Source organism: Equus asinus, chromosome 2 (genome assembly GCF_041296235.1).
Source record: "Equus asinus isolate D_3611 breed Donkey chromosome 2, EquAss-T2T_v2, whole genome shotgun sequence".
NCBI classification, from domain to species: Eukaryota; Metazoa; Chordata; class Mammalia; order Perissodactyla; family Equidae; genus Equus; species Equus asinus.
Genome location: NC_091791.1, coordinates 99147109 through 99161962, shown reverse-complemented (window position 1 = coordinate 99161962; position 14854 = coordinate 99147109). Strand labels below are relative to the sequence as shown.

General features: G+C 43.8%; 1 protein-coding gene across 5 annotated transcripts in view; it reads right to left on the bottom strand.

Annotated features, from left to right (window-relative positions):
- SEC11A (SEC11 homolog A, signal peptidase complex subunit) overlaps nt 1-14854 on the bottom strand; it is a 63736-nt gene that overhangs the window by 31844 nt on the left and 17038 nt on the right. Inside the window, exon 1 of one of the 5 annotated variants that reach the window (XM_014842617.3) lies at nt 6141-6568. The exons of 3 other annotated variants lie outside the window; for them this stretch is intronic. In XM_014842617.3, coding sequence (XP_014698103.1) covers nt 6141-6191 — 51 coding nt within the window. In that variant the 5' untranslated portion in view covers nt 6192-6568. Of the gene's footprint in view, nt 1-6140; nt 6569-14854 lie in introns of those variants that run through there. One more of the 5 variants, XM_014842618.3, reaches the window with a different exon arrangement.

Sequence of the window (14854 nt, the reverse complement as noted above, 5' to 3'; positions counted from 1 at the left end):
ATTGATTCTGACCATCAGACAAAAATAGGGTGGTTACTACATAATGAGGGAAGTGAGTATAACTGGAATACAGAGAATCTTCTGAGGCCTCTCTTAGTACTCCCATGTCCTGTGATAAAAGCCAGTGAAAACTATAACAATCCAATTCAGGCAGGACTACTCAAGACATTAACTCTTCAGTAATGAAGGTTTGGGTCATTCCAATAGGCAAGAAACTATGACCAACTTAGGTTCTTGCTGAGGGCAGAAGGAATATGGAATAGTTAATGGAAGAAAGAATATAGCTATAACCATGTGGCTAATTACAGAAACAAAGGATAGCTGCATATTAGACAGAAGCATAATTTTGCTTTTATCTTTATTTGAAAAGTCTAATATGATTAAAGGAGGGTGTATAGATACCATGTTGACAAAAAGGTAGACTATAGTAGTTTGTATTTTGCCAACTTGACTAAGCTATAACTAGGTCTCCCCAACCCTCTCCCTGTATGGGTCTGGGTTAGAGTTGGCCAAGGAGAGAAACTTGCCCAGGATCTGGAAGTTGAAAGGGAAGCAGCTGCTATTATGCTGAAGGTCACTGCTGTCAGAAGTAGTGAAAGACAGACATTAAGGGCCTGGTAAAATCCAGTTTGTCCTTGCTCTGCCCTGCTCCACATCCAGCTCTCTGGCTGACTAACAGAGACTAGATATAGCGGCAACAGCCTTCCACAGACTTCACCTACTCTCCTTTGGTGTGACTCCACTTCATCAGCCAGACATGGAATCCAGCCCCAAATTCCATGGCAAGCTTGGATTTGCCCACCCATCAAGAGCGTTTCAGAAGAGCTAGTTAGTGACATTTCTCCAGTTCTCCATCTCTCAGTTTTAGACTCTTATCCAGCTCATCCCATAATTGTGTAGGATCTTATTGCTATAATAAATCCCTTAATTCCATAATATTCACAGTGGTTCTGCTTCCTAAACTCTGACCAATAAACCACGTTTTCCAGACAAAGCTTTCTGTCCCTGTGGACATCATCTGTGTTTGGACACTACATCTCATCTCCTTTCTTGAAGTCAGAAAAGACAATTCTTTTGAAAAAAGAGTTACAGTCACAATTTCTGCTTAAGTGGAGTTTATCTTTATTGTTGTAGGCTTGTGCCATCTGGCCATGCGAATGAATAATCATGCTTGCCTTTATGTCCATAGAGAGAGTATTATGGGGGGTGGGGCGGAACTACCTAAAAAATATGAAGTATCTAGGAATAGTAACAGGTAAAAGCCTTAATCCTTACTATCATCCTGTATTCTAGATTTTGCTCAAAGTTACAAAGGACAAAGAATGATTTCTGGACGCTCAAGAAGAATATACCCATTGATAGCAAGTGCAATTTTCAACATAATTTTACTTGTGATTTCCTTGTGTAGGTAGCGGAGACGGATGTTAGTATTTCTACACTGAAACTTGGCAACTCATTACTAAAGGCTGACACCCTGCCAGTGATAAAGATTTTCCTGATCCTAAACGAGACCAGATTAGTTTCCAACAATCACACACCTCCTATTTGCTGCATACTTACTCATATTAGGTCCAACTCTAAGAAAAATCTCCTAGGTTTCTTTGTGTTTCACTAGCGGGCCAATTCATAAATAAAAAAAGTTACCAAAGACATCCAGAATTCAATCACATACCACTAGAATAACCATTAAGGGTTAAGTGATCCTAAGAGATAGGAAGATATAAAAAGAAATAAGGATTCTGCCAAGTCCTAAGGCCTTTAGATTGAGGCAGGAAGACATACAGATAATTAAAATCCAACGAAATGCAAAATTCAATCAAGTAATATAAGAGGCCTAAGGAGGAGGTAATAAGCGAATTCTGTGAAAGTCAGATTAGTCCCATCAGGGCTCAGATGTGGATCTAGTCACATCCTGGCCAATATCCTCTGGTCATTAAGAATTTTCAGCAAGCAGAAAAGACAATCCCCAAAATCACATGTGAAAATAACATAGAAATTAACTGGGATGACACACTTATTCTCTTAGTGAGTAAACATCTTTTGACCCCAGAAAAGTTTATAATTAAGAACAAAAACGGGGGCTGGCCCCGTGGCCGAGTGGTTAAGTTCGCGTGCTCCACTGCAGGCAGCCCAGTGTTTTGTCAGTTCGAATCCTGGGCGCGGACACGGCACTGCTCATCAAACCACGCTGAGGCAGCGTTCCACATGCCACAACTAGGAGGACCCACAACTAAGAATATACAACTATGTACCAGGTGGATTTGGGGAGAAAAAGGAAAAAAATAAAATCTTAAAAAAATAAACAAAAAACAAAAATGCTTAAAGGAAATTATGTATAGTTAATATTTTTATGTTAAGGACTCTGGGCATATCTGGTATTTTAAGTATTTGTAAAACTGAAGAGAATTTGGCCTATTAAAGTAATAGGTCAGGTCTGCAATTCAAACTTAAAATATATAATCAATTTTTGTAGATTTATTATTTTAATCAGAAAGTTTACTATTAATACACAGTGTTGAAACATTTGAGGAAACTTAAGAAACCCAGGATTTATAAAGATTAAATAACTATGCAGTGATGTTTATTGAATAATTGACATTTTTAAAAAGGAAATTTTTAAAATATATAAATTAAACGTAATGGGTCTTTCTGTTTCGGTTTTTTTTTTTTTTTTGGTGAGGAAGATTGACCCTGAGCTAACTCCTGTGCCACTCTTCCTCTATTTTGAATGTGAGGTGCCACCACAGCATGACTTGATGAGTGGTGTGTAGGTCCACGCTCAGGATCTGAACCTGCAAACCCTGGGCCCCTGAAGCGGAGTGCACAAAATTAATCACTATGCCACCAGGCCAGCCCCTGAATATTATTTTTCTAAAATGAAAGAAAATTCTAAGTAGGCTTTTCTGTACACAAAGGGCATCTCACTGGGGATCAAAAAACTAATCAACAACCAGTGGTGTGCTGGAGTCAACATTCTAAATTTTCAGGAATTTTGCAAGCTGATTGTTAAACACAGTGTTATGAAAAATCAGTACTATTAAATTACATTAAAAACTAAGGTAAAAAATATTCTAAACTCATCAGTTCCTAGTTATTTTACTATTACCTAAGTTCTTGAAGTTATCTTTTCTATTGTATCTATAAAGTCGAAATTACAGTTGCATGCTACCACATCTCTTCCTAGTTTCACATTCAGTGATGTCATGTTAGTAGCTTCAAATCAGCCACTTGGGAGTATTTACACTACAGAAAAAGGCAAACTCTACAAATCGGGGCTTCATGGATTAAGAGAAGCCTCAAGAAAACAGTGATCTGACACTCCAGTGAAGGAGCCACACTCCAAACGGGAGAAGAAAAAGTAGTATATAACAGCTAAAAGGACTTTAGATTTCACCTAATATTCTAGGGCAGTCCACAGAGACTCAGAAAGAACACAAGGGGAGTTCTGAAGACAGTTAATTTACGTACACAAGGTTGGAACAGAACAATGTTCATAGAGACAATGATATGAAATAGGTAGGAAAAGTAAACTGGGACAAGATTGGAACGAAAAACGGAAGACTATAAAATGACTGGGACTTAGTCCAGCTGCCATTCTGAGGAGCTCAGGCTTTAACCTACGAGGCAATGAGAACTACAGAAGGTTTGAGGGCAGGAGAGACAAGATTAATCTGGCAATAGTGTACAGGATACAGTGAAGGTAGTGAAAATTTTATTTTTGAAAATTATGAAGTAGACCCCCCCAAATTACATTATATATAATAAACAACAGTCTCAAGTAAGGCTTTAAAAGTCAATTAAAACTCAAAGCTCTTGGGGCTGGCCCCGTGGCTGAGTGGTTAGGTTTGCGCGTTCTGCTGCGGAAGCCCAGGGTTTTACCAGTTCCAATCCCGGCGCGGACCCAGCACCGCTCATCAGGCCATACTGAGGTGGCGTCCCACGTATCACAACTAGAAGGACCCACAACTAAAATATATACAACTATGTACTGGGGAGCTTTGGGGAGAAGAAGGAAAAATAAAATCTTTTTCTTTTTTTCTTTGAGGAAGATTAGCCCTGAGCTAACTACTGCCAATCCTCCTCTTTTAGCTGAGGAAGGCTGGCCCTGAGCTAATATCAGTGCCCATCTTCCTCTGCTTTATATGTGGGACGCCTACCACAGAATGGCTTTTGCCAAGCGGTGCTATGTCTGCACCCGACATCCGAACCGGCGAACCCCAGGCCACTGAGAAACAGAACGTGCGAACTTAACCACTGCACCACCAGGCTGGCCCCAATAAAATCTTAAAAAAGAAAAACAAAACAAAACCTCAAAGCTCAAAAGAACACATACTCTGCGATTCCACTTATATAAAACGCAAACCCTTCTATACTGACAAAAAGCCTATCAGTGGTTGCCAGGTGCTAGAGGAGCTGTGAAGCACAAGAGATCTTGTGGGTGACAGAAATGTTCCCTAGCTTGACTGTGACATCTAACTGTAGAAACCTGTCAAATGGTACAGTTTAAATGGACAGAGTTTATTGTATTCAAGTATTCCCCCAGGAACCTGATAAGAAAAAAAAGCAATTACAACTCAAACAAGTTAACCAGACATTTGATGATATGTATTCAGGCATAAATGGAAAAGTAATGCTAATGACAGCAACCTTAGAGGAGTCCTACCAAAGTTCTAGTTTCCCTCTTCTCTGATTAGCTCAGTGACTAATCACTGTCCATTTTCCCCTCAGACATGATGTCCAGGTAAAACCTCATTTCATAACTTTTCCTCACCTGTTCCCAAGCTACCCAACCCCTCCTGTCCCCTCCCAACGACCTCTGGGAGGCTGCCCCTTTTCTTCATCTGTATGGTGGGAATAACACTACCTCACAGGTGTCTTTGCCCTTCACACAGAGCAAGAGCTCACAACAGTTACGTTTTGCCTTAGTCACTTTCTACACATTTATGCTCCTTGAAGGCAGACTCTGTCTCATTATCTTTGCCTTTCTCTCACTGTACCTAACATGCAGTACGATAAATAATAGGCCCAAAATAAGTACTTCTTCAGAGAAATGTCTGTGGCACCTAGAAATTCAGATATGGATGAAAGAGACAACACTGTACAAAAAGTGACAATCTGAAGTGTTATCATAAAAACAAACATTTTGTGCAACTTGAAAAGAGTGATCAATTGTGGCTGAAGGAATTAGGAAACACGTCTAAGAAGATGACACTGAGCTAGCTAAGGCCTCAAGGGGAGTAAGGGGAGGCTCCATGACTACTTCCCCAAACGCCGATTACAAATAGTGCAACACACAAGTCCGAGAGAAAAACCTTTCACAGTGACATCGGGATAATCCTTAACAGCCAAATACTGGAAAAAGGTCGGAGGTGAGCAAAACCAGGCTCTAGAGACACACCTGGTGCAGAGGACAAAAAGGCGCACCTTTTCTAACAACGGAAGGATCGCAACAGTATTCCCAGTACCCCTCGGCATGCGATCTAGAAGTTCAAGACGGAGCAGGGTTTGAAAACAAAATCAGATCTAAATCTCAAGGTCCCTGTGCCACCAAGGCTGGGCGGCACCCCCGAGGATTCTGGGGGCTGCCACCCTCGCGCCGAGCGCACTCAAGGGCAGGGGCAGCAACTGCTCCGGCTCCAGACTCAGCGGCGGTCCACGCCAGAGCCAGCAGCCGGCCGGGCCCAGCGGTGCGAGGAGGGCTGCGACCGGCTGTAAGCAGCAGAACGGCTTCCGTGGGGCCTGCGGCCGCCTCCCCGAGCATCCCAGGAACCAGGGAGGCAGGGCGCCGCCGGAAGCCCTCGGAGTCCCCGCGGCGGGAGACGCCGGGAGCGCGCCGCCCGACCGAGCCCCAGCCGCAAGCACCCCAAGCCCCGCTCCCGCAGCGCCCCCGGCCGCCCCCTGCGCCCCCGCCCCGTGGGAGGAACGCGACGTGAGGACCCGGCTCCCCGCTCCGCCCCCAGCAGGCCCCAAATAAGCTGGAGGCTAATAACTGGGGGCGGGGAAGCGACCTCCGGCCACAGACCCCACACACAAGCGGACGGACCCCAGCGTCAGAGCCGTCAGGCCCGCGCACAGGGGCCCCGCGAGGACAACGTCGAAGGGACAGCGGAGCCGGGGACACAGCGGGCGGCCGATCTCACCTGCCGCTTGTTCATCCGCCGCACATCGTCCAGAAAGTCTAGAGACAGCATGGCGGGGCCGGCGAGGGGGACACCGGCAGGGGACAGGACGCGACGGCGACCAGCGGGCGGAACGGCAAGCGCACGGGTCGAGCTCCCTGGACCGGACCCCGCGGCGCCCGCTCTTCCGCTTCCGGGGCGGACACCGGCGCGGCCCCACCCCTTGGCTGCGGAGAGCGGACAAAGGGGCTTGCGACCCTCCTGACCGGCCTCCGCGCCTGGCCCCGCTGTATGCGGGGGGGCTCTCTCCGGCTCCCGATCTCGCCAGCTGAGGACCGGCCGGAGCCCACTCCCCGCGCTCAGCCCCGCGGCCCCTCACGGGGCGGCGACCTGGGCTTAGCCGGGAGGCCGCCCTGCAGCCTCAGGGAGGCGGGCCCTCGTGCACGCCTGGCCAATAGGGAGCGAGTCTCCCGCGTCCGCGGGCAGAAGCGGCCCCTGAGTGGCCGGCGCGTGCAGCCTTGGTTGCCAGTCTGGGTGTGGCGCCGGCCCTGGTAGGGCCGGTTTCCCGCGCTGGTGGAAGCGGACCGCTCGGGGTGGTTCCCATAAGGGTTTCTGCGAAGGGTGGAGGTGTGAGAGGCTTTCAAAGCGCTGCCTGAGCGGCCCAGGAGCTTAAGGAACTCTTGGAAAGAGAGAAACCGCCAAACCTGGCGACAGCGGTGGAGCCGGTTGTCACGAAGTCCCGCCCTCCCCGAGCGCGACTTCCTAACAGACGGGCCTCCTCCAGTCTCGTTACCTCGGGCGCCGTGATGCGACCCTCTTCTCGCCGCCTTCTGTCTCTATAGAAACAGCCTTCGATTTGACTGGCTAACAAGAAGGACCAGAGCCGGTCTCTTGTTATTACTTGCCTTTTTAAAAATATTGGTTATCTCACGTTAGGCGAAGCAGAGTGAAGGATATGCTGGAACTCTTTGTCCTACCTTTGCAATTCTTTAAATCGAAACTTATTTAAAAATTAAAAAGTTAAATATGTTGGAGGACGGCTATAATATAAAAGACAGATGATAAGTTTGGGGAAGGATGGAACCTTCATAGACGGCTGGTGGGAATGTAAAATGGTGCAGCCACTTTGGAAAATAGACGGGCAGTTCCTCAAAAGGTTAAATATAGAATTACTATATTAACCATATTAATCAGCAATTCTGCTCCAAGGTATATAGCCAAGACAATTGAAAACGTATGTCCACACAAAAACCTGTAAGTGACTGTTCATGGCAGCATTATTCATAATAACCAAAAAGTGCAAATAACCCAAATGTTCATCAACTGATGCAGGGATAAGCAAAATGTGGTATATCCATACAATGGAGTATTATTTGGCAATAAATACTGCAAAACGGATAAAGCTTGCAAACATTAGGTTTAGCAAAAGAAGCTAGTCGCAAAAGACCACGTGTTGTATGATTTCATTTATGTAAAATGTCCAGAATAGGCAAATCCATAGAGACAGAAAGCAGTGGTTGCCTAGGGCTGGGAGGGTTGGGAGAAATGGGGAGTGACCACCAATGGGTATGGGTTTTCTTTTGGGGGGTGTGGAAAATATTCTAAAATTAATTGTGGCTATAATTGTACAACTTTGTGAATAGTAAAAACCATTGAATTGTACACTTTAAATTAGTGCACTGTATGGTATGTGAATAACACAATAAAGCTGTTATGAAAAAGAAAGAAAAAAGAACCATTGACGTCTTGTTCATTGTTAAATTCCCAGTGGCAAAAACACAACCTGCCATGTATTAGGCACCCAATAAATATTTGTGAATTTAAAATATGTTTGCGTGTGTATCTCCAGCTGCTGCCCCTAGGCACCCCATACTTATGGAGTTGAAGAATCAATTCCTGATTCCTCCAAATTAGGAAGTCCTGTGGAGGAAAAGACACATAAACCCCATGAAGGCAGGGGCCTTGTCTTGTCCATCCCTCTACCCCAGCTCTCATAACAGTGCCAGACTCATTAAGTATTTGTTAGTAAATGTTGAATGTGGCTTCAAATCTGAATTCTGGATAATAGAGCACTTGGCCTGTGCTTGTTAATATTGAATTCAAATCTAAAAGTGAGAGTTGGCACCATTTAAGTGGGCATGAGCCTCAGTCCACCTTCGTATTGTGAATAAAGAGCTCTAAGTGGTCCTCTGGGGCTTCAGGTGTAGGAAAAGTCAATTTAGTTGGGGAGCTTAAAAGGGGCCTCAGAATGAAGAGAACATTTGAGATACTGATAAAATATATTTGATATATGGGTAAAGTTGGCAGGCAAAAAGGATATACTCAGTGGAAGGAATTGTAGCAATAAAGGTATAGAGGCAGGAAACTGGAAAATGTATTTGAATAATCCAGTCTGATTTCCAACCTTGCCCATATCTTAATGAACAGGGCTGGTTGGGTCTGCGGGTGCTCTCTCACCACTGATGAAACTTAGCAAGCCTGAAATGTCACTTGTTGGATATGCACACTTAGCACTCATGGGCGCATTCAGGTACTGCTCTATGTCTGAAACCTTATGCTCCCATAACCCACTTTCTGATGGTTACTTCTTTTTCCTTTCTCTGTGTGTTTTAAATTATACAAATAATACATGAGTACATTCTCATGATAAAAGAGTAAAACAAGACAGGCAATCAGCCATTCCACTTCTGGGCATAGACCCAAAAGAACTGACAGCAGGGTCTTGAAGAGATACTTGTACACCCATGTTCACAGCAGCATTATTCACAATACCCAAAAGGTGGAAGCAACCCAAATGTCCATCAATGAACAAATAAATAAACAAAATGTGGTATAAACTGACAATGGGATATTATTCAGCCTTAAAAAGGATGAAGTTCTGATACATGCTACAACATGGATAAACCTTGAACTTAGCATGACATCATGCTTAGTGAAATAAGCCAGATACAAAAGGACAAATATTGTATGATTCCAGGTACATGAGGTACCTAGAGTAGTCAAATCCTCAGCGACAGAAAGTACCTGTCAGTGTACTTTGTACAGTGTACAAAGAACAGTGGTTACCAGGGGTTAGGGAGAGGAAGAAATGGAGAGTTACTGTTTAATGCATATAGACTTTCAATTTTTCAAGATGAAGAAGGTCTGGAGATTGGTTACACAACAATGTGAAAATATTTAGCACTACTGAACTCTACACTGAAAAATAATTAAGATGGTAAATTTTATATTATGTGTATTTGACCACAATTTGAAATAAAATAGATCAGCATATATAGAGCAGACCGTGAAGGTTCTCTTTGCTCCCCCAGTCTCTCCCCTTTCTAGAGTGACACCACTGTCAACAGTCTTTCCTTCTAGCGCTTTTTGCCTATGTACTTAAAATTGACACTCACTTTTTCACATAAATGAGATCACACTGTACATTTCCTTTCACTTTTTGCTTTCCTTTCATCTATTTATTCTTTTCCACTTAAAAAAGTTCTCTAGTCCCATCACTTTGCAATTTTCTCCCAATCTATCAGCATTCTTCCAAGTGGAGGTCCCTGGACCGGTGATCTATCAATTGTCTACAGGCTATTTTCAAGAGATGAGAAGCTTTATTCACATCTACTTCACAAATTTTAATTGTCACATTAATTACAATTTTCTCAGAAATCATGTTACACTCTCAATAGCCATTTTGCTCCTAAAGTTTAGGTTGTGTCGGGTCTATAGTTTGTCTCAGCTAATATTCGGTTAGTAGGATGTAATTTAAACTAACGCATTGTTTCATAATATGTGTTATTGTTTATGTGTTAAATTTGAAACTTCATTGTTACATTTTATTTTCAATTCACAGAAACAGATGAGTAATTCAAATTAGTTAGCTGAAAGTTAATTAAATCAGGATGCTGAATATTTTCAAACTCAGAAAAAAAAGTTGTAAGTGAAATGTTGACCAGGAATCCAGTGCAAATAAATATAGAAGACAAATCTGACTGTGCTGGGCTGGGTAGTCCACAAGTGTGATGAATTGGGATGAGCAGCTGAAAAAGAAAAGTGCTAATAAGAAATACGATGAGCCTCTAAGAAGAATGTTTTATTAAACTGGGAATCTATTTGCCCCTGGTTCCCAGTACATTATGTTATGAAACTTGGTCAAATAGTGGCATAAAGCCAATGAAGCATTAGTGCCACTTTTTTTTAAAGCTCAGTGGCCAACCTGATAATCAAAACAAATGTTTCCAAAGGAAGAAAAACACGCAAACTAATGCTTCCTAATAGAACATTGACAAAATTTCTCCCTGAAGAGAATTGCTCAAAACTATAACGGCATCCTTTAAAGTTGCACTTTTATAGCCAAAACACTGACAGGTCACATTCTTGCCAAGAAGCTTTTAAAATCAGTCATAAAGTTAAAGATAAATATGCTCATTTAGAAAGCCAAATAAGCTTTTGGCAAAATTCTTTTATCAAAAGATATTATTCAAAAAAGAAGGGGCTGGCCCGGTGACATGGGCAGTTAAGTTTGCACGTTGGGCTTTGGAGGCCCGGGGTTCACCGGTTTGGATCCCGAGTGCGGACATGGCACCGCTTGGCAAGCCATGCTGTGGCAGGTGTCCCACATATAAAGTAGAGGAAGATGGGCATGGATGTTATTAGCTCAGGGCCAGTCTTCATCAGCAAGAAGAGGAGGATTGGCGGCAGATGTTAGCTCAGAGCTAATCTTCCTCAAAAAAAAAAAATGAAGACACTGTTGGACACTGCACAGTATGAATGACATACAAAGTGGACGAACACATTGTCTGGGGTCATCCAGGGCTGTTGAAGAAAGTCATCCACCCATGCTCAGCCCTAGAAACCCATCTCACCACTTTCCCCTCATTTTAATTGATCTGATGAATTGGTTATCTATTTCTGCATAACAAACTACCCCAAAACTTAGGAACTTAACACAACAAATATCATCTCACAGTTTCTTTGGGTCAGAAATTTGGGGCCAGCATAGCTGGGTGGCTCATGCTCAAGTCTCGTGAAGTTATAGTCAAGTTGTCCAGAGGGGCTGCAGCCTCATCTGAAGGCTTAACTGAGGGAAGATCTGCTTCTGAGCTCCACTCATATGGTCATTGGTAGGTCTCAGTTATTCCTAGACTGTTGGACTGAAGCCTTATTTCCTAGTTGGCTATTGACCATAGATCTCCCTCAGTTTCTTGCTTTGTGAGCCTCTCTTTACAGCAGTTTACAACACGGTGGCTAGTTTCCAACAGAGTGAATTATCCAAGAGAGAAAGAACCAGCTCAAGACTAGGATGACTAACTCATCCTGATTTTCCCAGAACTTTCCTGGTTTTTGCCTTGAAATTTCTGTATCCCAGAAAGTCCCTCAGTCCCAGGGAAACCAATATGGTTGGTTACAAGTTGCAATCTTTTTTATAGCCTCATCTCTGAAGTGACATCTTATCATCTCTTTCATATTCTATTCATTAGAAATGAGTCCAGTACAGACTTAAAGAGAGGAGAATTAGGTTCCACTTTTCTTTTTTGCTGAGGAAGATTCACCCTGAGCTAACATTTGTTGCCAATCTTCCTCCTTTCGTATGTGAGCCACCACCACAGCATGGCCACTGATGAGTGGTGTAGGTCCACGCCTGGGAGCCAAGCCCGGGCCACCCAAGTTGAGCACACCAAACTTAACCACTAGGCCACTGGGGCTGTCCCAAGTCCCACCTTTTGAAGGGAGGAGTATCAAAGAATTTGTTGAAATATTTTTAAAACCACCACATCTAGAGTCCAGTTTCATGGGGAAAAGAAAGTATTAAAGAGAAACTCAACTTTCTACCTTGTTCCCTACCCAACTTACCTACCTCCACAATCATCCCTTCCTCCTTTGTTCTTCCTGTCCATGAAAGAGGCATTCCTCCTTCTGTCTAAAGGTAGTCCTTCCACCTGGCCAAAACTTATCTCTTCCATCTACTCAGAACCTTGTCTTATTCATCATTCCTTCTCTCCCTCAATTTCTTCCCTTGACTTTCTCTTTTCCCAGCATATGATCATATTCAAATATTTCTTATAAAATTTTTTTTTTAATATTTTTTATTTTTTCCTTTTTCTCCCTAAAGCCCCCCCCCCCCCCCCCCCGCACATAGTTGTATATTCTCCGATGTGGGTCCTTCTAGTTGTGGCATGTGGGATGCTGCCTCAGCGCGGCTTGATGAGCAGTGCCATGTCTGCGCCCAGGATTCGAACCAACGAAACACTGGGCCGCCTGCAGCGGAGCGTGCAAACTTAACCACTCGGCCACGGGGCCAGCCCCTCTTATAAAATTTTTATGCTGAGTGCCTTATTGAGGTATAATCTACTTACTATAAAATGCATGAATAATATGTCTACAGATTGATGAGCATCAACAAATATATCTATCCATTTAAGCATCATCTACATCTTTCCTCAATTCACTGAAAGCTGGTTTCTGCCCCCATCCCCTGGCTGAAAGTCAGAAAATAGCCACTTGAAATCCTTTAGGTCCATTAGGTCACCTTTTCCAGTTTGCCTCCTACCTCTCTGGCTTGTGGTTCTCCGTCTCCAGCATGGACTCCTTGGCCTGCTCCTTAAGTGGTAGAATCTTCCACTGTCTTCTCACTCTACACTGCCTCTGGGTGATCTTATCTGCTCTCATGACTTCAACTACTTTCTCTGTACATTCATCTCTCCCACATCTAGAACCCTGATCTCCTACTGGATAACAGACCTTTATAGAAACTGCCTCTGGACATCTTCACTTGGATGTCCAACTGACAATCTCAAACTCACTATGTCCCAAATGTCACATCTCCCCATCCTCACTACTCCCCATAAGAGACCTGTTCTTCCTCTTATGTTCCAAATCTCCATAAAAGGCACCACCCAACCACAAAAGTAAGCAATCTGATTGCCATCTTTGATTCTTCCCACTCTCTCACCTCCCAAATCCAATTAGTCATCAACTCTTAGTATTCTGCTTTTTTAAAAAAATAGTGATGCTTTAGTTTTATTTTCAAGTGATTTTTTTTTTTTTGGTGAGGAAGATTGGTCTTGACATAACATCTGTTGCCAATCCTCCTCTTTTTGCTTGAGGAAGACTGTCCCTGAGCTCACAGCTGTGCCAATCTTCTTCTATTTTGTATGTAGGACGCCACCACAGCATGGTTTAATGAGCAGTGTGTAGGTCCATGCCCAGGATCTGAACCTATGAACCCTGGAGCACCGAAGCAAAGTGTGCAATCTTAACCAGTGTACCACAAGGCCAGCTGCCCTACTTTCTTAATATCTCTCTTATTCATCCAGTTTCTCCATCCCCACTGTCACTACCTTGGTTCATGCTACTATCATTTATCCTGATTATTGCAATGAACTCCTAACCGGTCTTTCAGCCTGCAGTCTTGCCTCACTTCAATCCATTCTTCACTCTGCAGCCAGAGTGATTTATCCAGACTATAAATCTGATGATGCTTCTTCCTTACATAAAATTGTTCAGTAGATCCTCCTGACTTTCAGGATAAGATCATATTCCCAGTGGCTGGCCCTGTGGCCAAGTGGTTAACTTCTTGCGCTCTGCTGCAGGCGGCCCAGTGTTTCGTTGGTTCGAATCCTGGGTGCAGACATGGCACTGCTCATCAAGCCATGCTGAGGCAGCGTCCCACATGCCACAACTAGAATGACCCACAGCTAAGAATGTGCAACTATGTAGTGGGGGGCTTTGGGGAGAAAAAGGAAAAAAATAAAGTCTTTAAAAAAAGAAAAAGATCATATTCCTCAGCATGCTACCAAAGTCACTTTGTGATCTGGCCCCTGCCTACCTCTCCAACTAGTCTCATTTTCATGTTTGAGAGTCTTTAGTTCCATGACTGCTGCATACTCTCACTTTTGCGTAAGCTTCTTCCTTCCCTCCATCTCAACCCAACACTTTTCTCTTTTTTCGGTGAGGAAGATTGGCCCTGACCTAACATCTGCTGCCAATCTTCTTCTTTTTGCTTGAGGAAGATTGTCACTGAGCTAACATCTGTGCCAATCTTCCTCTATTTTTTGTATGTGGGATGCTGCCACAGCATGGCTTGACGAGTGGCGTGTAGGTCTGCACCCGGGATCTGAACCTGTGAACCCTGGGCTGCCGAACTAGAGCACATGAACTTAATCACTATGCTACCAGGCTGGTCCCTCACCCCAACATTTTTTATTCCTCCTTGCCTTTCAAATTCAGCTCATGCATTACTTCCTCTGGGAAGCCTTCACTGCACTTCTATCTGCATACTCGCCATCTAATTATATATCTGTTGCTCTCACCAGACTGAGTCTCCTGGGGCAAGGGCCTTCTCATTTATCTTTTTACCCCCAACATCTCACATGAAACAAACACTAGAAAAGGTTGTCAAATGAATGAATGGAGGTCTTAAAACCCAGGAGGCCCCGCCCACCCGGAGACAGACATCAAGAAAGACTCTAAGGATAGGATTATCTTTGCTGGGATCAGCGGGGGTGGTGGCCCACAGTGTGTGCTCAAGGCTCAAGGCTGGAAGAGGATTTATCAAAGTAAAAAGCTGAAGATATAGCCCTAGTCCTTGAAGAGCTTTTCGGATCGTTTGAGGCAGAAAAAGAAAAAAAGATATCTTTAGGAAAGGAAATCAGTTAAGGTATAACTGCTAGCCTATACATGCTATAGAAACTCAGAGAAAAGAAAGGATCTTGCAGGCAGGGCCTTAGTCAAAGGAGGGAAGCTGG